Source organism: Nansenia antarctica, assembly GCF_963989245.1.
Source record: "Nansenia antarctica genome assembly, chromosome: 4".
Taxonomy (NCBI): domain Eukaryota; kingdom Metazoa; phylum Chordata; class Actinopteri; order Argentiniformes; family Microstomatidae; genus Nansenia; species Nansenia antarctica.
In genome coordinates, this window is record NC_137689.1 from 56,342,013 (window position 1) to 56,366,649 (window position 24,637).

Here is a 24,637-nt window from a genome sequence, read left to right on the forward strand (position 1 = left end):
ATTAAGGGTTGGATTGGGGGTAAGACACTGCTGACATATCAGCGTCATGTCCAGGGGGTGTACTTGTACATCAAGCCACCTCATACTACTGAAACAGGAGATGGGCTCCTGCTCCTATGGGCCATTAGGCTCGAGAACCATCAGTTCTCAAGGCTACTTACTTACGTACTTAAAATGGGATCTCAGTCATAGAACCTCTGTAGCCACATGTGCTGTGGGTACCTTCCTTCAAAACCTGAACGTATTATAGCCGAAACCTTCTGTCTTAGTTCCTCTTATTGACATTTTAGTCTTAAACATCCCCATTAAACATTAAGACTTTGACCTGTATGACTGAGATGTGCACATTAAAAACCACAAAAATACAATACAAAAACGACTGAAACAACTGTTTGGGTTTAGAAAAAATTAGATTTATTTGACAATCTCAATTAAGAACCAGGAAGTGGGTATGGGATTTGAGTTCATACATAAATGTAGTCATTTCAACAGTACATTTGTAGAGGGCTCACCTGTTGTTGTTTTTGTTGTTGTAGTTGTTGTTGTTATTATTATTATTATTGTTATTATTATTATTATAATTGCACTTCAAAATCATTGAGTCTGTTACAGACGTTGTCATTCAACAGAATCCTGACTGGTAGAAGGAAATAAAGTCATGATCACTGAAGCAGTGTGCACACACACACACACACACACAGAGTTACTCTGTCATACATCTTAGGCCATCAGATAAAGCCCTAGAAAGGAAGTAAATATCATATTCGTGAAGAAAACCGTGACAGAAAAGCAGTGGAACGCGAGGGGAAAACAGGGAATGCTTGTTGTTCCAGTGATGTTTCCCAGAGTGATCGGGAATCGGTAAGGGATACACCTCTCCAGTGAACTTGACTCATTCTTAGAGCAATGCTATTATAATAGATAGAACATAGTTCATGACTTCAAGTTGATAGTCATGCCATCTGATGCTGATGCTGCATGTCTCCCATCACCAACTTGATCAGACTTAACAGACTCACCTAGATGTGTGTCAACACAAGCATACAGACAAGCTAATGTGAACTTAAACGCTCAATGCCTCAGTATTGGTTTGGGCATGCAGTCGAGACGTAGGAAATGCCATATAGGGCTGAGCTGTGTATCGTCCATTAAACCAATGAGAGCTCTTCAATAGCTTCTATTTGGTTACAACTATATGATTGACCAAACATTATAATGGAGGTACATTATGATAAAACATGATTCTATGGAGTTAGGTCATTCAAATCATTTAAATTATACAATATGATGGCTAGCAGATATCTGGCTTGTGACATGGGGTTCAGCAACAGCCTGGATACATACTGTAATCACTCAAGAGGACACAACACAACATCAACAAAAAAAATGCAATATATAAAGAAAGAAATCCCCATTAGCAGCCAACACATATTTGCCAAACAAATACAAACAGCAAAAAAAATATTTCAAGTTTCAAGTTTTTCTTCTTTTCAACATTACTGTTTCCAGCCACCATTCCCCATGGACAAGTCAAACTCGTCATTTTCCATTCTATAAAACAGTGCTTTATACTAAATGACCTTCGTCAATCAGTTAAGTGTAAGGTATGAACCGAAATAAGTGGATAGCCTCGAAGCCTGGAGTTTATGCCCTCTGTAGAAGAAGCATTTTGGCACCTTGTAAAGGGCAGTAGAAGGATCATAAGGTCACCTTTCACCTTACTTCGAGTGGCAAAATATTCAAACGGTTCAAAAAAGGATGTCAGAACATGGAAAATTTGCCAAATCAAGCTGATTCAGACATGGTGCACAACACTGGAATCATCTGAGGAATATATATATATATATATACGTATATATATCAGGCATTTGTGAACTGATCCACTGCTTGGTCAATGAAAACATATGAATGAAAACATTTAAACGTCATTTGTCTGGCATTTCACGTCAGCCATGATTATCATTACCTTTTCAGGTTTACAACACTCATTCACACATGTGAACTACAGTACAGAGCCCTCTACCAATACATACATGCACACGCTAAAAGGCATGTTTCTTCATCCTGAAGTGGTCTCTCCAAACTGACCCACCTCCATCCACAGAGATTTTAGTCATGTTACACTAGTGGCCCTGTGGTCTGTGTGGACCTGGCATGTCTTATCTGAACACAGGGAGCTGGATGTGGGTTTGTTGGTGATCCAGCAGCCGGGGCATCCCCATAGCGTCGTAGCCTCGGCCCAGCATGCGCTCCTTAATGCAGGGAGGGTGGATGTCACTGATCAGGCACTCCAGAGACTGCAGGCTGCTGCTCAGCACAGAGGCATGACACAGGCTGGTACTGGGCAGCCCACAGCAGAGGCCCAGGCTTTGGTCTGTGGTGTAGGCCTGGGGATGGAGGTGGGGGTGGGGGTGAGGGTGGAGCTGGGGATTGAGGTGGTAGTTCTGGTGGTGTTGGTGTGGGTGGGAGAGCCCCATGTCTCTCGGCCTGCCCATGGAGGATCCAGGCACAAGCTCCTGAGGGTTGTAACAGTCGCTGTCGGGAGTCACCAGAACACTGTTCCAGGGGGGAGCAAAGTACTGGCCGACGGAAAACTCCCCGTGCATGGCAGCGCAGTTTAGAGGGGAGGAGCTGACCCGGTCTTGCCCGCCCCCTAGTCCTGCCCCATTAGTGCCTGCACTGAGGGGGTGGGGCCTATATGAGAGCTGTGTGGAACAAGCCAATGGAAGGCAGGTCTCTGGGGAGCAGCTGACTGCAGCCCCTCCCCCGCTGCCTCCCCGAGCACTGCTGTACATCCTCAGCGCCCCCTGGTGGTAGTGCTGCTGCCGCTGCTGCTGCTGCCGCTGCTGCTGCTGCTGGTGCTGCCGCTGCCACATACTGTAGTCCATTGCGTCAAGGTAGCCAGCCTTCGCCATGTCTGCGCTCTGAGTGGGCAGCACTGCCCCTGAGTATGCCAGGCTGGTCTGGGGCGGCACTCCCAGGGCGAAGCCCGAGTCTGAGCAGGCCACAGCAGCGACAGCCTGGAGAGAGGGGCTGGGCTGGGCCTGGCCCCCCTGCTGCAGGGACTGGCTTTGAGGGTGTCTGTTCATGTGCCGGAGAAGACTGTGGACGTCCGCCAGCTCAGACTGGGGGGCCAGAGTCTGACCGCCTGTGGTGGGGATGACGGAGGTAGCCATGATGATGTTGGAGGGTACAGACATGTTGGGCACTTCAGGTAGCTTGCAGGAGCCTATGTGGTAGGCCTTGTGCCCATGTCTGCTGCCTATGGTGCTGGTGCTGAGAGGGTTGTATGGTGCCACTGCGCTTTGGGCAGGGGAATGTTTAGTCCTCTTCCCTTCCGAGTTTTTCACCACGCCTTTGACCACCACGGAGGCCGCGACGACGGCCAGTAAGCCCCCCTGGTAGCCTCCTGAGTAGGGGTTGTAGCGTGGGCCTGTGGTGTCCAGGCCATTCACAGTCCTGTTGATCTGTTTGTGCTGGGGCACGCGGATGTTGGAGGGGAAGATCTTGATAGCCAGGGGGCTGTTGGCAGTCTTATGTGCGAAGGCATCGAGCTCGGCAGCGGAGGGATACCGGGACGACGTCATGGAGGGCACCTCACCTGAAATGCAAGAACAAAAAAAGAACATTACACTTCCAAGAATTCATCTAACACAAAGTGCCTCTGCGGGTTAGAATACTATAGGGAGAGAAGGACCTCAGAAGACTACCACCCATATCTGAGCTGCAACCTCTGATTCTAGCCTGGTTACTCCTGGTACTGAGGAACAGGAATGCTGTATACAAATACAATCTGGCTTGATACTGTACTTGCAAGCTGGAGCATTGCCAAAGTAAAGACACTCAGTGTATTGATCTTTCCACAGAAGCCGTATTCAAAAATACTGCTTGTGATAAACATTCCGACCGATAAACAAAACATGTCAGAACACAATATCCAAGGAGCAGAGCTGAGAGAAGAAGGATTGTGTAATAAAACCCCACTTATTGTAATGTCTCCTCCATTTCCCTTTTACACTCCAGAGTTTCACCCCCTCCTCCCCACCTTCCCCTCCATTCTGGATGAGGAGCCCGAGACATCTGCATCTCTTTTAAACTCATTTGGGGGAGGGAGACACCTCAGGCACTGTTTGATCAGTGCTTTATGAAATTAATTCGGACTTATTTCAACCCAGAATCGGATTACCCTGGGAAATCAGGGAGAGGAGCAGGAGGCAGCGGGGGGAGAGGGAAAGCCAATTTTATCGCAGCGGCTCAAGTGGGATTCTTTTGGTGACATTTGGCCATTAAACTACCGTAGCCGTAGGATGCCCTGGGTAAAAGATGAAGCGGGGGATATTACAGCTGTGGTCATAATGTCTCTAATATAGGCCATATCTACAGTAAACCTTAATGGTAAAGCTGTCGTTTCCCATAAAGTATGACGGACAATATCCTTCAATCGAGTCTGATGAGAATCATCCTCCGCTAATTCCTTGTGTTGTCTTTCTGTTATATCTTACAGCCTACCGCACATGTGATACAAATGAGACTGGTGTAGGCTAAATCCGACCATCTCTAATGTGACTTCAAGATGGAGAGAGCTTTAAACTCTTTCAAGGCTACCTACCTGTAAAAATTGTACCTCTAAATCCTCTTATAAACCTGTATAGACTCTAATGTAAAAGCCTGGAGCTTAAACTGTGAGGAGAAAGTCGGGGCAGGCTGGAAAAAGAGCAATCTCCATGGGGACCTCTATTGAATGGTGTACGGGAAAGCTGAGGGGACAAACCAAGATTGGATTTAAACACCATTATTCAGGCAATTTCATGGCTGCTTAACTCACAGCGACAAAGGAGAGGCGGAAAAGGCGCTCCATTTAAAAGCAATAAATCACCTGGCAGAAATTACCACCACCCCGTCAAACGACACTTTTATGGAATTCCTGACATGAAAAGCAAAAGTGCTGAAATTAACCTAGATTATTCTGTAGTCAGCGAAAACCAACACGGCCTATGTAACAAAGCAGGGAGAGGCGACAATGGGAGAATGAAAATATCTAAACAAAACACTTCATTTCATTTTCAATAACAAAACCCATTTGAAAAGGTACTTCAGCCGCGCAAGAGAAAGCCCACTTGTTGTTCCCGTTCGGAATTGATTTGGGAGTTCATTTCATTTCAGGACCACAATGAGCCTCCAACTGTGAAAATGATTTAATCTACAAGATCCATCTCATAAAGGAAGTAAATTGGGTGTTTAAAATGGAGGAAAGAGGAGAGGTGGAGTGTTCTACCCATCGCGGCATCATCTCCCAGTGGAGCGTGAGGAACAGCTCCCAGTGCCAGCAGCCTGAGTGAATTCCACAGAGAAATACAACACAGCAAAACACTAGTTATTTATGTATCGCTATACAACAGTGTTACAGGAAAACAAGGGCATCCAAGTGTTGAACAGATGTCTACACAACCTCTAGACGTGCACAGGCTCCCACTGTACATGACCAGAGCAGTCTCCATCTCCACACAGGGTTAGGGAGGAACCCAGAACTGGATCCAGACTGCTGTCCGCCGGCCTCCACAGAGACAACAGTTCACCACCCCCCTGGACACGTTGAACAAAGAGTCATCTTCACCTGAGAGCACCAAATCTCCTCTCCATTAATGAGATGGCCTACTTCAGTGACAGGCTAAGCTAGGCTACCTATTATGAAAATCACATGAAGACAGAGAGAAAAAAAAAACGGCCTCATTCAGCAACACCCAACAACGTCAGAAGTACTACCACTGCACAAAGAACATCCATTCTGCACTGAACCATCTCGCCTCATTACCACAGAGAGATAAATATTGTGAAACCAATCACAAGCTTCTGTTGGTGCCATCCCTTGTTTGGCACGGCGTTAGTGTTTTGCCCTGAGCTCTTGAGATCGGCTTGCTGTTACGTAAACACTTCAAACACTCTGAATGCTAACTCATCTTCAAAGGCCGTCTCGCTCCATAAGTCCAGAGATTACAGCCCTGTCAGAGCCACAGAGACGCAGCACATCGCCATGCCACCCACAGTCAGTGGCTTAATGTAGCAACAACTGAGGCCCCTGCTGGTGGGACTGCAGACCCACCCTGCTCAAACACTTCATCAACTCAATGCCACTGTCAGCCACGGCATAGCAATGCCTTTTTCTTTTAGTTCAAATGACCAAAGGGTTGCTGGATCAAACAGATTTCTATTCAGTACTGGAACTGCCTCAGGGTGAACCGGCGTTTAGATATATACAGTCATGTGAAACAGATATGTCAACCCATGAAAATCGTTATCTTTTTCAACACATTTAAACACATGGACATTTGATCTTCATTTTAACAATATTGAGAGACGGAGGTAATATAACTAAACAAATAAAACTGAAAAGAAATCTAAAATGTAATTAATAGTAATAATTAATACAAAAGCAATTTTCTTGTGAGGAAAAGGTTAGGACACCCCCACATTTATTACTACTTAAAATACCTAAAATTAGAATCAATTATTAGAACATCGTTAGAGATTTTGGAGGAGCCTGTCTTATTTAAACCTCAGACATTTAGTTTGGTTTGCGCTTGATTGTTAAAGTGAGTGGTATCACCATGGCGCGATCAAAAGAGCTCTCTGAGGCCTTCAGAAAGAAGGTTGTAGATGTGTATGAGTCTAGGAAGGGATTTAAAAAGATCTCCAATCAATTAGAAATCAGCCATTCCACTGTCTGGAGAATAATTTACAAATGGAGAACATTTAAAACAACTGCCAATATGGCTAGGTCAGGCTGTCCTAGCAAGTTCAGCCCAAGATGCTTAAAGCAAATAATCCTAAAATGTCATCACGGGACCTAAAGGTACAGTTGATGTCAAAGTACATGCATCTACCATCAGAAAGAGACTGCACAAGTTTGTTTTTCATGGGAGGTGTGCAAAACAAACTCTAAAGACTAAAGTTTGCCAGAGAACACCTAGACAAACACCAGGATCTCTGGAACAATGTGCTTTGGACAGATTAATCCAAAGTTGAATTATTTGGGCACAGTAACAGAAGACATGTTTGGCACAAACCAAAGACAGCATTTGAGCACAAGAAGCTTATACCAACTGTGAAGCATGGGAGTGGAAATGTCATGGTTTGGGGCTGCTTTGCTGCTGCAGGGCCTGGTCAGCTACCATCATAGAATCCACTATGAATTCTTTATTGTATCAGAGGGTGCTTGAGAATAATGTGAGACCATCTGTCCAAAAATTGAAGCTGAAGCAGATGTCATGCAACATGACAATGACCCAAAACATTCCAGTAAATCCACCAAGGAATGGCTCAAAAGAAAGAAACAGAGACTTCTGGAATGGCTAAGTCAAAGTCTGGATCTTAATCCTATTGAGATGCTGTGGGATGATTTGAAACGGGTTGTGCATACAAGACACCCCTCAAATATCACACAGCAGAAAGAATTCTGCATGGAGGAGTGGGAATAACGTTACCCTAGTAGTTGATGTCAGAGACTGGTAGACAGTTATAGGAAATGTCTAATTGAGGTTATTTCAGCCAAAGGAAGCAATACCAGCTATTAGGGCATAGGGCATAACGTTTTCCTCAGTTGTTCATTTTTTGTTAAATAAATGATAACAAAGTTAAAATGTCATTGTTTTTGGTTCAATTCTGTCACCTTTATCTATAGATAGGCCTATTGTTTGAAAGAAGATCAAATATTGATATGCCCATATTTCTTTAGAAACAACTACCGGTACATATTCTATGGGGTGCGTATGGGGTGTCCTAACCTTTTCACATGACTGTAAGGAGGAGTCATTCATGTAGAGAATGAAGTCCAGAGTTTGGGTTCTTTTTACTTTCCCAATCCAAAATGCAACAAACCAAAAGACTACCATTGTACCACTGAAATCACAATGCAAATTGAAACACAACATCCCCCTCTTTCAGAAGGCCTGTTTTGCTAAATGAGTGCACAGCCAACTGCCCTTTCCTGGCAGCATTACATATTTATGGAAATCCGGGACAGAATACTGTGAATAACAAAAAGAAAACATTGGCTCTAAAGCCTACTAAGACAACGCAAGTGTATTACGCGCACGCGCGCACACACACACACACACACACACACACACACACACACACACACACACACACACACACACACACACAGCTTTGTTAGGCATGGGGTGACAGAGCGAGGTAATTAGCGGTCTGACCTTAAGCACGTAATCACCCAAACACGCTAACTGCACCAGGTATCACACTCCTCAGCCCAGAGACAGAGGGGCAGAGAACCCTCCCCCAGTTTAAGCCCTCTCCACATGCAAGGCCCTGCGCTGAATATAACATCCCTTACTTAGCAGGCAACCTTGGCCGAGGGCGTCTAACAGTGCTTACAAATTTACATTCTGTGACTCCTTTAAGCTGCTTTCTTTCTCTCTCTCGCCTTTACCGGGGTGATTGAGGTGAAGCACTTGGGATTTGGAACGCATGTTCGTGAGGCTCCGGCGCGCTGGCCTTGAATGCACCAGGGTTGGAGTGGGGCTAGGGACATGCTGCTTTAACTGTTACAGCACCGTGCTTGGAAACACTGGCCCACTTCCACTGGAAGCTCCTGATCCTAGCTTCTTCCTTGTGTGTGTGTGTGTGTGTGTGTGTGTGTGTGTGTGTGTGTGTAAAGGTTATATCTGATCAATGATAAACAGTCAAGGGTGAAAACCTATTGGTGAGGTTATGTAGAACATTGAATATTTACCATCCCCCAGTCTTTAATATTTACCATCCCCCAGTCTTTAATATTTACCATACCCCAATCTTTCGTAACCCTGCACCGAATCCACCCCCATACAATCCCACACGATGCTTTCAGTCGCCGTAAACTGGCTAATCTTTTTTCCCATGGTCACGCTTAAAGCAATTCCCCGCAGATCAGAGTGGAGACCTCATTGTTTTGGAGCCGTTTGAGTTAATCACTGATTAACGGGCAAAACAAGCCCTTGAGCCAGAGCTAAAAACAGCAGTTGGACTGGCTCAGCGCATTTCCACTGAAAGTCTGTTCTCCTGGTTTTCACATGCCTACAAGACTAACATTAGGGAACGGGAAAGAATGACCACAGCCGGCTAACTCCACAGAATAGAACAATCGCTAACGTAGCTGACATTTGGATGTTGGTCATTGTCTAACTATTACACAAAGAAAAGTGATCGTTAACATTTTGCTATGTTGACGCACCCCTAATCCTGAAGAGAGACACGGCACAGAAGCACTCAGAAACTCTGTCTCCGTGCCCTGCTTTGGATCACGAGCAAACAAGCAGTAGACTACCAAAGGTCACATGAAAACAAGCCAGTGTTTCAATATTGTAATCCAACGACTCCAAACCAGTTCCACATTATCTGCCCTACACAACCACATCTCGTCCTTGACACTAGGTTGATTAACAATGTTAAAACGAATAGCCCATGCCCCCCCCCCCCCCCCTGTTGCCATGACAACCTCTCGTACGAGCACAGTTGTCCCTAATAGGCCCACTCATTAGAACCCATGTAATTAATTGACCCCGCCTCCATTCAGCTGCGAGAGCAGTGGCTCTGTAATTGACTAGCCTGCTGCTCGGGAAAAGCAAGGACGCCTTGCCTAGTATTGACTATTTGGACCTGCTTCAGGTCCACCACACAATATACTGCCAGAAAACGGTATAATACGGTGCTAGAACGTGGTAACATTATTGTGTAGTGTAGTAGTGTAGCAAGTAATTCGCCTCTAAGGCAAACCCCAACTCAAAGCCTGATTCATGCATTCAACTTCCTGAAAAGATACTCAACGTTTTTCAGTTTTTTATCAACATCAGTGTTGTGTGTCTCGCTCTGCAGAGGTCCGTACCCGTTACAGAGGACACCCATTCAGATGCAGCACCTGCAGCTCTCTGTCATCCGTCCGTATGAAACGGCGTTAGTATGAATGAGGAGTCTCTGAGGAGGTGAGCAGGGTTTCTGACCTGAGGACTCCCACAGGCAGACAGGTTAGACAGAGCCTCTGTGTGCAGCTGTACATACTCAACATGAAGACGATACACACCATTCCAACTCTCACTACCCCCCCCCCCCCCCCGCCCTGAACCTGGCAACCCGGAGCACCACCTGTCTCTCTGCACACACACACACACACACACACACACACACACACACAACACTCTGTTACACTGACTACCTCTCCCTCACTCACTCACATATCACAAAAACATCTCTCTCCCCCTTTCCCTCCCTCTCCCTCCTTTGCCCTCCTCCTCCTCCTCCTCCTCCTCTCTCCCTTTCCCTCTCTCTCTCATAACCCCAGGGTTGAACACTTAGTTATGTGTGCTTGAAGAGACTCAGGCGGATACCTCTTAAAGCGAGTGTCACTCCTCATTTGTCTCTGTGCCTCTCTGTTCGGCTCGGCAGTGCCGGGAAAAAGCGCTCCTCTCAAAGAGAGCCCTCCGGAAGCACAGGCCGGCAGCGTGGGAAAAAGCCATTCCCAGATCCGCTGCGCCGTTCCAGCCAAGAGCGGAGAGAGGAAAGCAAAGCTCTCATTAGCTCTCATCACATAAACCCTCTCATTCAGTCTCACAGACTCGCACACACATCCACCATATCTTCGGGGACTCCTCTGTGAGAAACTGAGATTGAGTTCCACTGCCTAGACCCACCTAAACCTGGGATCACTCTGAATGTAAGTGTTCACCTTAAACCTGTGCAGTATTTTCTCTGCTCCGAGTGTCCCACTGGAAAATGTCAACTCGATCTAACCACCCCCCCCCCCCGTCTGACCAGAAGGCTCCAGTCAGTTGTGTTTGAAATGTCAGGCTAGAGAGCTGGAGGGGAGGGGGATGCTGTTCAACACACGGTCGCTGCACATGAGGCACTGGGTGGGGGGGGGGATGGGTCCTGCAGGTAAACAGGATGAGAAAGGCGCCCCTGGTTCTGCCTGAGGCAAACTAGGCCCTTCTGTTCCAGCGTTTAGCAGACAAGTGCTCCACTGATTCCCAATTAATATTTAATAACACAGAGACAAAGGGGCGTTTCACCCCGGGAGACGGATGGAGAGATGAGGGGTTGGGGGAAATGGGGGTAGGGTAGGCTCTAGGGGAGGCTCTCACGGACCACAGCGAACCGTTTCTATGTGATTAAAGTGGATTTATGGGTTTTTATGCACAAAATCTGGCCGATGAACCTCAAGAACTAGGCTACAAAGCAAATTCAACCGTTTTGTCAACATCTCTCGACACAATTAGTCATCGGCCTCGAAGATAATCAGTAAGGCAATTTATGCGTTTTTCATTATACACCACTAATCATAAAATGCTAATATCATGTATGATATGCAGGGCATGATGTGCTGTTTCTAATCAATTCGTTTAACATCATCTAGGTAAATCATTTATGGGCATCTATTAAGATAAACTCAGAATGTCCTGTACTGGTTTCATCAGTAACAGTCACAACATCTCCTCGCATTACATTTGATCATATCTGCGCTGGCAGTGAGGACCATAACCAATGCCTTTTGAAATCTCTCTTTATGACATGGTTGCTTGCAATCACAGATTTGCTGATTAACACAACATGTGTGTTTTTAATGGGCTTTTTTCTGTCAATCAGAGTTCAAAAGGGAGACCTCTGTTGGTCTGGGAATGAGGCCATCTTTCCCTAGTGTGTAATGTTACATGGGGGTCTCTGGGGGTAGGAGCACATCGAGGCTGGTTTCAGAGGCTGTGTATGGTCCCAGCTATAGAACTGCATGAATATATCAGAGTAGCCGGCAGAATAAACCCAACGCGCTAAGTGTGTGTTACTGGGCTATCATCTCCTTGTCTGGAATAGAATGGCTTGAGCGTGTCTGTACAGTACATGTCTGAGGTAGTGGTTTGTTGTGGTACAAAGTGGGGAACAAGTAGTTCTGGAGAGAAAAGTTGTGGGTGGAATATAGTGAGGGAGTGGAGTGTGCCCTTGACGGGCGCGCTCCAGCGTTGATCAATGCCTTCATGAATTAAATTAAAGACTGCGAGATGACTACCTATGATAAAGGCTGGGGAGGATTCACACAGATGGTGAGCAGGAGATAAACCCTGGGTGCTCTTCGGCAGGCAGGCAGGCGGGCAGGCAGGCAGGAGGCCAAGGTGAACTCACCCTTCCCAGAGAGAGCCAGGCTATCTGCTGCTCCATGGCCCTGCAGGGCCTCACTCCTCTACTGCAGCTGAGGGGCGTCATTAAAGCAGATCAACTTCATGAGATGCCCGGAGGAACGTCTGTTACAGAGGTGCCCGTTTTAACACTACACACCCGTATGAACCCGGCATGCCAGGGTGACAAATTGTTCTCGATGATCTATTTGTCATTTGAGATCTACACTGGTCCACTACTCTACTCCACACAGACACCAACACAACTGCGCCACATGTTTAACATGTCTCTCAGAGTCTCTCAGTGACTGCACAGAAATGGAGCGTGGTTCTCTTATACGCTTCCGTCTCTGGACTAGGCAGTATATGAAGTGCAGATTCCTGTTGCTGATGTGAACCACAGACCACCAAGAGGGTGTTCCAGCTCTGGGTGCTGCTCAGGAGCAGAGACCAGTGGGGAGAGAGACATGGCGACTCACTTTTGCGAGTGTTGGGCGGCGGCAGCGTCAACTGCATCTGCGGAGCATCCAGGACCTTGGGGGTGCAGACCAGGTGCTGAGACGAGAGGTTCTGCCGTCTGTGGAGGCAGGCCAACATGGCGACTCTCTACAGCCACACAGAGCTCAGAGGAACCTGGGGGAGGATGAGGGGAGGGATGTGGAATAGGGAGAGAGAGAAAGAAAAACAACATTAATTCTACTTTTAATGATGTATCACACTACAAGCAGCTGGTAGTTAAACATGAGCCTCTTATCAAAACCTGAGTCAAAGCCTATAAGCAAACTGCAGATGGATGCTAGAGGCCTATATCCCCTGAGGAGTCTCTCTCTAGGCTCTCCGAAGCATCCTGCTCTTCGCTCTCCTCTTATATAGCCTAAATAACACTGCATTTGGACCATATTACCATATTCAAACTCAGCAAGCCCCCCCCCATGAACTGCTGAGGCTACACATCTACTGTAGGAATATAATATCACTCAACATCGACTCAACTTCCCCCCTCTCTGCTTAGACGTTCTGAGGGATCTTTCCTGTTATCCATCTTGCTCTGACTGCTGCTATAACACAGAGCATTTACAAGGCCTCAAGTAGCTGCAAGGCTGTTCCCGTCACTCTCTCACAACCCGGGTGCACTGGGACTCTAAAATTGCTTTATAAATTGATGGTCGTATTGATCAGAAGGGACAAGCCTAAAGCAGCTCCTTTCCCAAAATGGCTTTCACTGTTTGCACTGTGTGTTTGCGTCTGATTACATCTAAGTAAGTCACATCTACAGTATTCGGATATCATTCTGAATACCGAGTAGAGCTTTATCTATAGGCCTAGTCCCCGTAGACTAGATAAGTGCCGGCAATGACCTCTTTGATCATTTGATTGAGTCAACAATCAAAATGCACGTTTAGCTAGGCCTATATAAAGATGAAAAACTAGAGGAAGTCTCATGTCAAGTTGAGAGTTGTAGTGGCTATAACATGTGTACACACACTGGCTTCCGACGGACTCTATTTCTCATTCTGCCTGTCTTCCTCCTCTTTTCTTATTCTGCCTGTCTTCCTCCTCTCTTCTTTTCCAGTTATTTTAGCTTATTGTTTTCATTTCTCCCTCCAGGTCCACAGGGCAGCTTAAGTGAGTCACCCACAGGACAGAGTACTCACTGACTGGCTGCAGAAACATGATTACCTCCACCTCAAAAGAAGGAAGGAACATAGTGGCTTTCATTCTAGTCAGGTGCCTGAAGACATCCCCTCTCCTCTTCTTCTGTCTTTCTTTCTTTCTTTCTCTCTCTCTCTCTCTCTCTCTCTCTCTCTCTCTCTCTCTCATCTGATCACACACAGCTGAAAAGCTAAAAGCCTCTTCATGGTCAGACTCCATTTTGAAAAGAATACCAATTTCACAACAACCCTTCCATTACCACACATTTGTCAAAAGAGGGATGAGGAGAAAAGGCAGGGAGAAAGAGAGAAAATGAATCTCTGGGGAAATGCCTTCAATGCTTTACCAGCGGAAAACGAGAGCAGAGTATCAGAATACCTTCCATTACTCCCCCAATTTGCTCCTGGATACAAATGCATCAAGGAAGGCATTACAATTCACAGAGAGAGGCCACTGCTTTATTTAAGCAACAATGTTTTTGCTGGAAGGGGAAATGGGAGAGTAAAAGGGAAATGGCATGCATAACTGACAGAACGTTTCTTTCATCCTATAAAATCTAAAAGTAAAATAAAGAGGTTTTGTGAGAACTAAGAACTTAGCTTTAAAGTGCCTTTCCATTCTCCATTAGACTGACTTTTAAAAAGACAGAGACTTCAGATCAAAGTGATTTCAGAGCAGTCTCAGGCCACTTGAGTGTCAGTATCTGAGGCTAAAAGCTCATACATTCGCCTTTGACAGACCTCTCCAGGCCCAGCTCTCTCTGTGATGTCCATTATCCTTAATCTTAGACCATTTCCATAAATGAAACAAAAAAATCACACCTGCAGAACATCTCACAATTCAAGATATTGTTGAAACTTTTAGAGATAGTTGAGAATGCACCAAACCCAAGTTGAATAGCTTACATTAACTGTCAACCGGTACCAGAAAAAAAACATGGTCATCTACCCAATTAATTTCCTGCATTTCCAAACTGTAACTCATTCTCCAGCATTTCTGACATTTATAAACCTCAAACAAAACAAATGCGGAGAAGAGATTTTCTCAAATTAACCATGCCATGGTAGCTCCCGATTCATAGTGAGCTCCTCCTCCACCTCTCACAACCAATCACCCCACACCCTCCCGTTCCCTATGCTCATGTTTGCAAGGTCTCCACGGCAATAGTTAATGAGAAAAGGGGACAAAGTTTGAGTGGCAAGGACATTAAATCCTTGCCACTTTGGGGTGACATCAGTGCGGCCGATAAGAGGCCTTATCAGGCATGATGCGGTCCGCTGAGGGTCTGCTGGGGAGATAAGGACCCCTCGCTCTGCAGTCCATCTTTTGTCTCCCAAGGTTTCCTGATAAGGACATTTTGGCAGACAAATTGGCCCCTCCATCAATGATCGTCTCATTTCTGGAGGGGCAGGGGGGGGGGGGGGGGGCTAGTGGAATGGCATAGCAAAATAAAATGTCTCATTTTACAAGCTATTGTCTTTCCTGGGCTCAGGATGGGGCTCTGTGTGGGAAGATAACAAGGTCACTTTGGGAGAGAGAAGGGCAGTGATGGGGGAGCTCAATGACGGCTGTTATGGTTTAAATGGGCGCTGACAGAGTACTGAATGATCCTCTAAAATTCTAACTGAATCCAGATGGCATCCCCTGGGATATGCCTTCTCTTCAGAGCAATTGATAAGTAACATCAACCAGAAAGCCCTCATTTAGAAAGTGTGCCTGACATGAATTACAGTCATTTGTCAGGTTGAAGAATCAAGGAAGACTATTTTCAGAATCATAGCCAAAGTGACTGAATTCACAGTGCCCCATCGGCCAATTAATATCTGCACGCCCCAATTTAGCACCACTATCGCCATGCAAAAAAAAGAAGAGATATTTGTTTGATTGTGTGGAGTTGAGAAGTACAATTGCGTTAGGCTTTTAAGTGAAAACCCCTAACGATGTTAGAAAGGCCATCCTCATTGGCAGACAACAGTTTCATAGTGCACACAGATAAGAGCCTTCGCCTGACCTTCCAGTCTATCCTCTTAGAACGGCCTCCAGGGCCTTGACTGGAGCAGAATAACATTGCCTTGAGACCCTTCCTTTCAACCAACACAAAAACACACAGACAAAAGACACACTCACTTCACATCCCCACTAAAATCCCCCTACCCACCCCCCCACCCCCCCTTTCCCCAATCCTCTCAGCTTGTCTTTGGAGTTCTCAGAACCCTCAGTTAATAATTAGATGATAATGAAAATAGGTTTAAGCTGAGCGTCCTTTTCACTCTCTAGTTGGATTAGCATTAGAGTGCTATGCTAATGTCCTTCCTTCCATGCCCCACTGAGGAGGCCTTGACAGGCCCAAAAGCACGTACAGATTCAGGAGGAACAAAACATTGGCTTACTGAATGATCATTCATAGATAAATAATTCATTTCCTAGACTCCGTATCTATACATTTTAAAAGACTGACCTTCTATCAAAGTCAGTTACGGAAATCAGTTGGCTCACAGCACCAACAACTTGCAGATCAAAGCTTCCTTTTCCACACCTAGTGGTGTGAATAGAGGCTAGACCAAGTGTCTGCACCAGACCAGAGCACAGTTGGGTTGGACTGTCTTCATCCCTAGACAAGAGGGGAAAAACCCACTGGGTCGACACAAGTCCAGTGTGAGTAATGGAGACAGGGTAAAGGAGCCCGGGTCTGACAGACAGACAGCAGCGCCACAGCTGCTGCTGGATTCATCTCTGCACCCCCCTCTCATGCATTTTTAATGGAATCTATTACTCCCGGATTAGCCGATAAGAGACGGCCTGGTTAAATTCTCTAATAGTTTGCATAATTGGCGTCAGTGCACGGTATGAGAGAGAACCAGATTTCTCTTATGTTCTCTTCATAAATAAAAAAAATAAATAAAAAAAACACGAGGTTGAACGGCAGGACAGCCAAACAACTCCGAGCCGCTCTGCCCCGCACAATGAGGAGAGCTGAAGGCCCGAGGCTGATGACAATGGTCCTCATTTCCATTGAGATTAGCTCCTGTAAAAGGTATTACAACAGTGTTAAGCAGGGCTTTCTGAGTTGTTATTTCTATTCAATTCTTAAAGCTCATGGTGGAAATACACCGAAAATAAATACAACACTGGGTCTACAGGCTACATGAAATCCCTGAGACTCTTCAGGCTATTGATGGAAATCATAAAATCATACACATTCATGTGGGATGTTAATCAGGAGGCTATTCACTGTTATCCTAAAAGTTTTTTTGGGGGGGGCCCATGAATACATTGCTACTAGGGCATCGTTAATGGTCACCTCAGAGAAGCCTTGGACTCACACATGCTTGTCGTTGCACACAGGTGGTGCCTAGGTAAAACCAATGATCGGTGGAGGGTAGAGCCTGGCAATGGCCAGGACGGAATAAAAGGTAGGAAACAGTGTAAACAGTGAATAAAAGGTAAACAGTGAATAAAAGGTAAACAGTGTAAACAGTGAATAAAAGGTAAACAGTGTAAACAGTGAATAAAAGGTAAACAGTGCATTTTCTTATCCACTCCTAGCTAATGTGGTGAGGCTGAGAGTCCAGATCTCTCCTGTGTTGGTCCAAACGGATGTTTCCCATCAAAATTCCCCATCCTGAGCACCCAGTTGAGTGAGGCTTTGTAATTCCAGCCTTGGAGAAGATGGTTTAGCTGCTTTTTAAGACCAGCGGTATCTTTTTAAGACCAACGGTATCCTTTATGACAATAAGCCTGCCGTGCTCTGCACATGAATCTCATTGTAATAAAGGAAAACACATCATATTTTATTCATTATGGATTACCGCATGCACACATTGGATTGATTTGGATGTTTTCAAATTGTGCACGCCGACTACGACTGCTTTCACTTCCTGTTTTTGTACAGGCACACCTGTTCCTCCACCAATATCTCTTAATTTGGACATTGTTCTTGTGAAATAAAACCGTGAAACGACTATGGCCACAACAGTCATTTTACAATATGAGGCATGGTCCATGCTTTAATGACATTCATATTGTGCCATAGACGTTCTGGCTTTCTGACAGCTAGACTTGAACACGGAAACACACACACACGGAAACACACGGAAACACACACACACACACACACACACACACACACACACACACACACACACACACACACACAGTACTAACTACCCAATTTGATCTACAGATGCAGTGTGTCTATGATCCGCCCACTGCTAGTCATACCCGCTGAGACCGAATACTGTGACAGCTCAACCCAGGGAATAATCAAAAGAATGCCTTTGTCTTTAATCAGTTAACATAGATACATACATACATACATACATGTTCTAGTTAGAACATAGGCCTAGTGACTTCTGTCTCACTTTATACTGTACAGTACATCAGCATGGTGGCTGAAGTTGATTTACAGAACCAGACTAGACTAGACTGGACCACAGCCAGTGTTGACGTCAAATACTGCAAATACTGAAAAGAACAGTTAGCCGACCTCAAGCAAATCTTTTCACTGTTACTAGGCTGTAAACGAGTACAATGATTTATGAAAGGTACACTCTCAATCCAGACACGAACAAATCCACCAGCTAGGTCCTTTGGGTTCATCAATCTCTTTTCAACCATCATGTTTGTTTTGCTAACTTACGATCAGGAGAAAACAAACATTTTTGAAACCGTGAGCCCGTCTACAAAGCAAAAATGTTCCTAAATTATAGCTAGCTCTGGCTATAGTAGTGCCTCTCACTGCCAAAACCCCCTCCATACCCACCCCCACTCTCACCAAGCCCTCCCCTTAGCAGGCAAGGCCATTCATTATGCTGTTAAGGGTCACTGGTTCCTTCAAGTCATTAAAAATGTTAATAAAACAGAGAACTCATGAGAAAAGATTGGTAAATGCTCCCTGCAGGGTACTCACACGGGAGAGAACTCCTTTTCCACGCTTAATAATAAGCTCTGCACAGAGCAGCATGGAAAAAACGGGTGTTCTGGGAGAAATAGGACTTTAGTCCCTGGACTAATCCAAAATGACCTCTGCCTGCTGCCTTCCCAGTAAGGGCAGATAACATTGCTCTGAGTGCAATCAGAATGTATGTGTATCATTTGAGAATGACTGAGTACCATAATAACAGTGTAGACAACATAAGGACTAGGCTATTTCAAATGGCAAATAGAGCAAAGACAGCCCGAGACCTTACCACCACCACCCCCACCCCCACCCCACCCCACCCCCCACATGACCTCAGAGGCCCAATCCCCCCTAACCCTCTCTCTCTGCTCCCTCATCCCATCAAAATAAAAAAAGACCAATTAGGCAGATTTCAAAAGATGGCAGCGAGCCCATAATTACACACGACATCCTTAGGAGATAAAAGGTGATTACTATGGATGCACGGGAGGAATTGCTTAGCAACCAAGCCATTGACATTATCCCCGTAAGTGGAGCAGGGTGATTGGACGTCCATACATGCCCTCTCTGAGGTCACTTTATCTCTTCCTCTGACTGTCTCTCTCTTGTTCTCTCTCTCTCTCTCTCTCTCTCTCTCTCTCTCTCTCTCTCTAGGTAGGGTTTTTAAGGTAGAATAAAATAATAATATATTATATTATATAATATGTTAATCCCAGCACTAGTGGGGGAAAAAAAGAATGTCAGTGACAGACTGGAACGTCCCCAGGCCAACAAACAGGCTCACATAATGAAAATCTCAGGTAGACCACTCTCCTTCATTTCCCTGGCACTTGAAAGGAAGGGGCCTCGGGCACACAGTAAGCCTCTATAACCCATTTCACAACCCAGATCCTTCATAAAGAAGCCATGCCATCCATCCCTTGTATATGGAGTAGAGGGGAACAGGCAAGCAGATGACAAATCCCCTCTCATCAGAGAGCTGGAGATAAACTGCTGATGGGGTGTGTGGAGATGTGTGGGAAACCCCAGGGACACTTCCACATGACTTGGTATGTAATTCTACCCCTTCTAGGCTCTGATACTGGCCAAGCCACAAAAAGAAAGGTTTTTTTTAACCATTACTCGGGTCGAGACAAAGCACACACACCATGTCAATAACTAGAAAATAAACCAGAGAGAGAGAGACTAATGCATTTATGTTACTACTATTCTATTTATGTCTAGCTTCAGCGCTAGCTACATGGCAACCCAGAACATCAAACATTCTTTCCATCCTTCAAAAACAAAACGAAATGTTCTCCAATATTAAGAATGTTGTGTCAAAACCAATACAGACATCACATGCAGAGCAAAGGCAATTTCAGAGTAATTACATTGGCTTAAAGCTCCATCATCCACTACACATTGAGTGGCAGCTGAAATTAAGATTTTTTTTCACCACTGCAACTGCAGACTTGACAGAATTATGAAAGTAGACCAGTCAAACGGATTGAATGTCAACTCAAGATGTATGAATAAAGCAATTTCCTTAGTGTGGAGGGGGAGGGTATAAGTCTCAGCATTTTTCATTTAGTTTAATTACATTCTCTGAACTCAAAGGCCATAATGTTTATTTCATGATTTAAATATATTTAGAGGCAACCATATAATGATACCAAATTATGCATGAGGAAAGGAATACACAATATTTCTGATGTGTTGTCAGAAGCATCACGTTAAAACAATAATTCAAGGTGTTTCAGCTCCTGAACCTTATAGATCAGAGGCAAGTCCTCCCTACTATCTAATGCATCTAAGGAAAGGCTCGAACATGCCGATGTTAGTGTATACACCATGAACCACAAATTGTGTCACACAAAAATGTCGAATAATAGGCTTGGGGAGTGACAGTATCGGCACATTTGGCGTGTATGATGTATTTCTCTTTTATAGGCTCGGATCTCGGATGGGAAGCTGTGACTTCCCGTCTCTCTGCCCAATAAATGATCTGACACATGCAGGAAAGCATGCAGGATAGAATGTCACACCTCGGCACTAATCTGCAGCTTATATGGCCCTCTGCAGCGGCCAACCTTCAACCTTTACACAGGTGCAATGAGGTGCGATGATTCCTCCGCCGGCTTTTGACAATAGAATTGGAAACTAAGCCTTCCAGAGGCAGCTTTGAAGGGTCCAATAATATACTTCAAAGCATTTCCTGTAGCCACTGGGACTGACACATAAGTCCTCCTTTATTGCCCGCTGTACATCAGTCACAAAACCATTCCGCTCAACTCTAGGGAGTCGGGCCATGGAACTTGGCGCTTCTAATGAGCCTAAACGCAGACAAGTTCCAAACGAAGCGCTATGACATTTCCAGAGCTTAACGCGCACGCACATAGGCTACAACGTAAATAATAATAATAATAATAATAAACAATCGTAGGCTATATAACATAGGCTATTCAACACATCGAAATAGGCTACATTATGCTGCCTTGGAAGGTACAGCTGTACTATAATTTGTGCCCAAAAAGCAAGGACCTTTGGTTTTGTTAGCAACTAGGATTGGATCAAACGAGCGAGTCCTGGTTGTTGGCCGCCGCCTATATAGGTCCCATGCACATCCGTCTCCGATCTATTTCCAAGAAATAGGCCTATGCCGCATTCAGATCTTTGTAAAACCATAAATCCTCCAGATACGCGTATGATACAGGAGTCCAGACAAGACAGGCTCTAGACGGAGGGCGAGACACTCATCCATATTGCGCACAGGGCATCTTGATCATATTCCCCACTTTATGTGTGATCCATCAATTGAGCAGCTGCGACAATTAATTCCAGATTGCATACAGTAGCCTTTCATAAATGAATGTGATGTTTCATAAACTAATTTCCTCCATTTCGAAACCCCATGGAGCTCCTGACGTCCATGTAGCTATACCTACATTAGGCTATTTACCATTAGGCAAGAATGCACCTGCTGATATATATCTTTTTTTAAAAACGAATTTAAACGAACGGATAGCCTGACTGACAACTCAAGAAAATATTTTAATGGATTGATTTTAATGGATTGATATAGAAAATAAACCGCATTTCTCACACATATCATTCAGTTACACAGCTTGTTTATCTTTGGCTCGCCAACACGGCTGATCGCTTGTTCCCCTCACCCCTGTTTGGTATTTCCTCCGCAAAAGAGACCTCGCCACTGATGTCCGGAAAGACTGAGGGTAACGTTTCCGAAAATATCCATGAAGGAGGTAACTTAAAAAACGTTCATCGAAATGACAAGTGGGGAGATAAGTGAAATTAAATAGTTGGTTTGATGAAGCGTCCCTTCCATATCGCTCGTCCCTCAGCCGACCGAACTATGATGTCGAAGTGACAGGCTGCATTCTCAGAACTCCCACGACCCGGAATCAGACCAATCAATTCAGAGTTCATTTGAATATTCCCACGGCTCGACCAATCGGTTAAAACAGAAGGCGGTAACCACGGTGACGACGAAAGCGTCTACTTGAGCACGTTGTTATTTCGCGGAAAAACTTAAAGCGATAGCACGTAGTGTAACAGTAGGCATACACAAGATGGTTCATGATAATACATGGAAATGTGCATGCTCAAACCTACACTTTTTGCTTAGTTCTTGATCCTGACCCACAGGGTAATTCATTAAAAGAATGTCTTCATGATTAGTTGATCACGTGTATGTGAGCTGGAGCAACCTGGACAATCTGTCCCAGCAGTTTATAGTTTGACACAGTGTGCAGTCCACTTGTAGCCTGTGCGTTTTTTGTCTTATAGATATCATCAGACAACTACACAAATCACCCAATGTAGGCTAGATCTGGTCTGTGATACTGAATTTGGGCCTAATGTTGTCAGACTGGCATGAAATAGATTGGTGAAAAGATAAATCAATTACTTGTGTACATTTACAAAATGTACATTTACATCAAAGCAACATAAATGGCATACAATAACGTTTTACTCTACTCTGTAGTTTTCTTTTTACAATTCTTGACATTGATTTCCAGTACTACTGTAGACCTCCTCCTAATGCCCCCAGAGAACTTCCAGCGATAGCCTAAGATTTGCAAATTCCACACCTGGATGGGAACTGCAGCTGCATTCTGACAACCTTTCCATCACAAATTATAATTTCATCAGCAATGTGCCCTTACAGCAGACACAGCTCATTCAAAACACTGTCTCCATGGTAACTCTTGATAGCAGCTTGTTATGGCTTGTTGCTAGAAAATGATTACTTTCTGATGGTGCAGTGGGACCTCCACCCCTCCATGTATGTGTGTGTGTGTGTGTGTGTGTGTGTGTGTGTGTGTGTGTGTGTGTGTGTGTGTGCGTGCGTGTGTGTGTGTGTGTGTGTGTGCGTGCGAGCATGCATGCATGCGTGTCAGTGTGTGTGTCTGTCGTACACACAATGCACTGTATAGTAATCATTTATAACATTGTCATATTCCAGGACACACAATCAGAATGTATATTGAGTTCAGTAAAAAGAGACATTCACAATTTATTTTTATTTTTATCATAGGCCTATTCAAGGGAAGGGAAACTGTGCCAAAGGTTTAAAATCTGTATGTAATTGGTTTGTCATGCATTCCTTTGTCTGTATATGTTGAGCGTATACACTATATTGGTTGGGAGTGGAGTAGTAACTATAGTACCAAGATTTTGCCACAATTCTTTGTAATATTAGCTGCATTTCGTTGACATCAAGTCTATGTAGGATGTCTCTCCTGTGAGCTTTGCCTGAGTGAGTGCTCACCCTGTCTAATGATGCTTCCTCCTGGCTCTTTAAATGTTTCAGCTCCTACGTGTTATATGGCTAATGGCAGCACAGGGGCTGTCTGCCTGTGGGTCAATGTACCTGTGTGTGTGTGTGTGTGTGTGTGTGTGTGTGTGTGTGTGTGTGTGTGTGTGTGCGTGTGCGTGTGCGTGTGTGTGTATCCATGCAGGGGCTACCACATTGCTAGGCTCTCAGAGGGGTTTATACTCCCTGTGACAGTGTAAAACAGCTGCACCCAGCTTCCTACCCCCTACCCCTACATCCTGCATCTGTGACCTTATTTCCTATTTACCCATACATGCAGAAACACATGACCCCAGTATCTTCTCATCTGCCATTGCTCAATTAACCTTCAAACAGCCCTGTAATTTCTCCACATATTAAACACATCACAGGATACTCTGCAGCACACATATAATGATTATTTCCAAGTCTGTGTGAGCACGTAATACATAACCAAATGTCCATAACTAAATTTCCTTTACTGCAAATCTAGATTTGACAGATCTTTTTTTAATACACAGACAGAGGAAATTGAACACTCAGCATGCATAGTGTAATTTGATCAGCCATGTTCAACCTAGAGTTGTTTTCAAGAAGAATATTGGACTGTTTCTTGACAGCACCCCTGAGTGCTATTCGTCAATATGAATGAGGGCTTCAGATGGCAAATGAGGTTACCATGCCAACCACCTTTCTTATATGATATGAAATAGAGGGAGAATGTTCACTCAGTGATCGCTGTTTGCTGTCACAACCTTAAACAATGCAAAACACACTAATGAATTCATAAATTAACGTATCGATCAAAGGGAAATTACTTTGTTACAATTGAATTTGTGACAGCAGAACAATGTGTAAGAGAGAGAGCTCGTCCACAATCAGTCTATCAAGATTCCATAAGCATATGAATATTTACAGAATGATTTACAGAATCAGCCAAACAGACAATTTCTCATCACACCTGCCATTACAGTTTGTGAGAGCCAATCTTATTCATAGAAATGAGACATTAAATTAAAGTTTTAATGTATTCACAAAGTCTGATAATTGTTCTGTAACGTAGAGAAAATACGCTTTCACATTTGCATTCTAGAACGATAGGATCCGTTTTTGACTAGAGTCTAATTAGAGCGA

At 44.7% G+C, this 24,637-nt stretch overlaps 1 protein-coding gene across 2 annotated transcripts; it reads right to left on the minus strand.

Moving 5' to 3' along the window:
• Nucleotides 1-450: 450 nt before the first annotated feature.
• Nucleotides 451-21,967, minus strand: LOC308155510 (protein FAM222A-like). 2 transcript variants are annotated; one of them, XR_013937404.1, is made up of 4 exons: nt 21,861-21,967; nt 12,632-12,785; nt 1,131-3,601; nt 451-1,078 (listed from the first exon to the last, which is right to left on the minus strand). XR_013937404.1 is itself a non-coding variant. In XM_080528838.1 (3 exons), exons 2-3 carry the CDS (start codon nt 12,747-12,749, stop codon nt 2,160-2,162), a joined length of 1,560 nt encoding a protein of 519 aa, XP_080384964.1. In that variant the 5' UTR covers nt 12,750-12,785; nt 21,861-21,967; the 3' UTR covers nt 451-2,159. The 2 variants fall into 2 exon arrangements, 1 of the variants encoding a protein (XP_080384964.1); XM_080528838.1 differs by having other exon boundaries at nt 451-3,601.
• Between the last annotated feature and the right edge of the window lie 2,670 nt (nt 21,968-24,637).

Coding starts and splice junctions, on each gene's coding strand:
- LOC308155510 (XM_080528838.1), bottom strand. CDS start 12,749: ATGTTGGCCTGCCTCCACAGACGGCAGAACCTCTCGTCTCAGCACCTG. Junction 3,602..12,631: donor GCCGCCCAACACTCGCAAAA/GTGAGTCGCCAT, acceptor CTTGCATTTCAG/GTGAGGTGCCCTCCATGACG.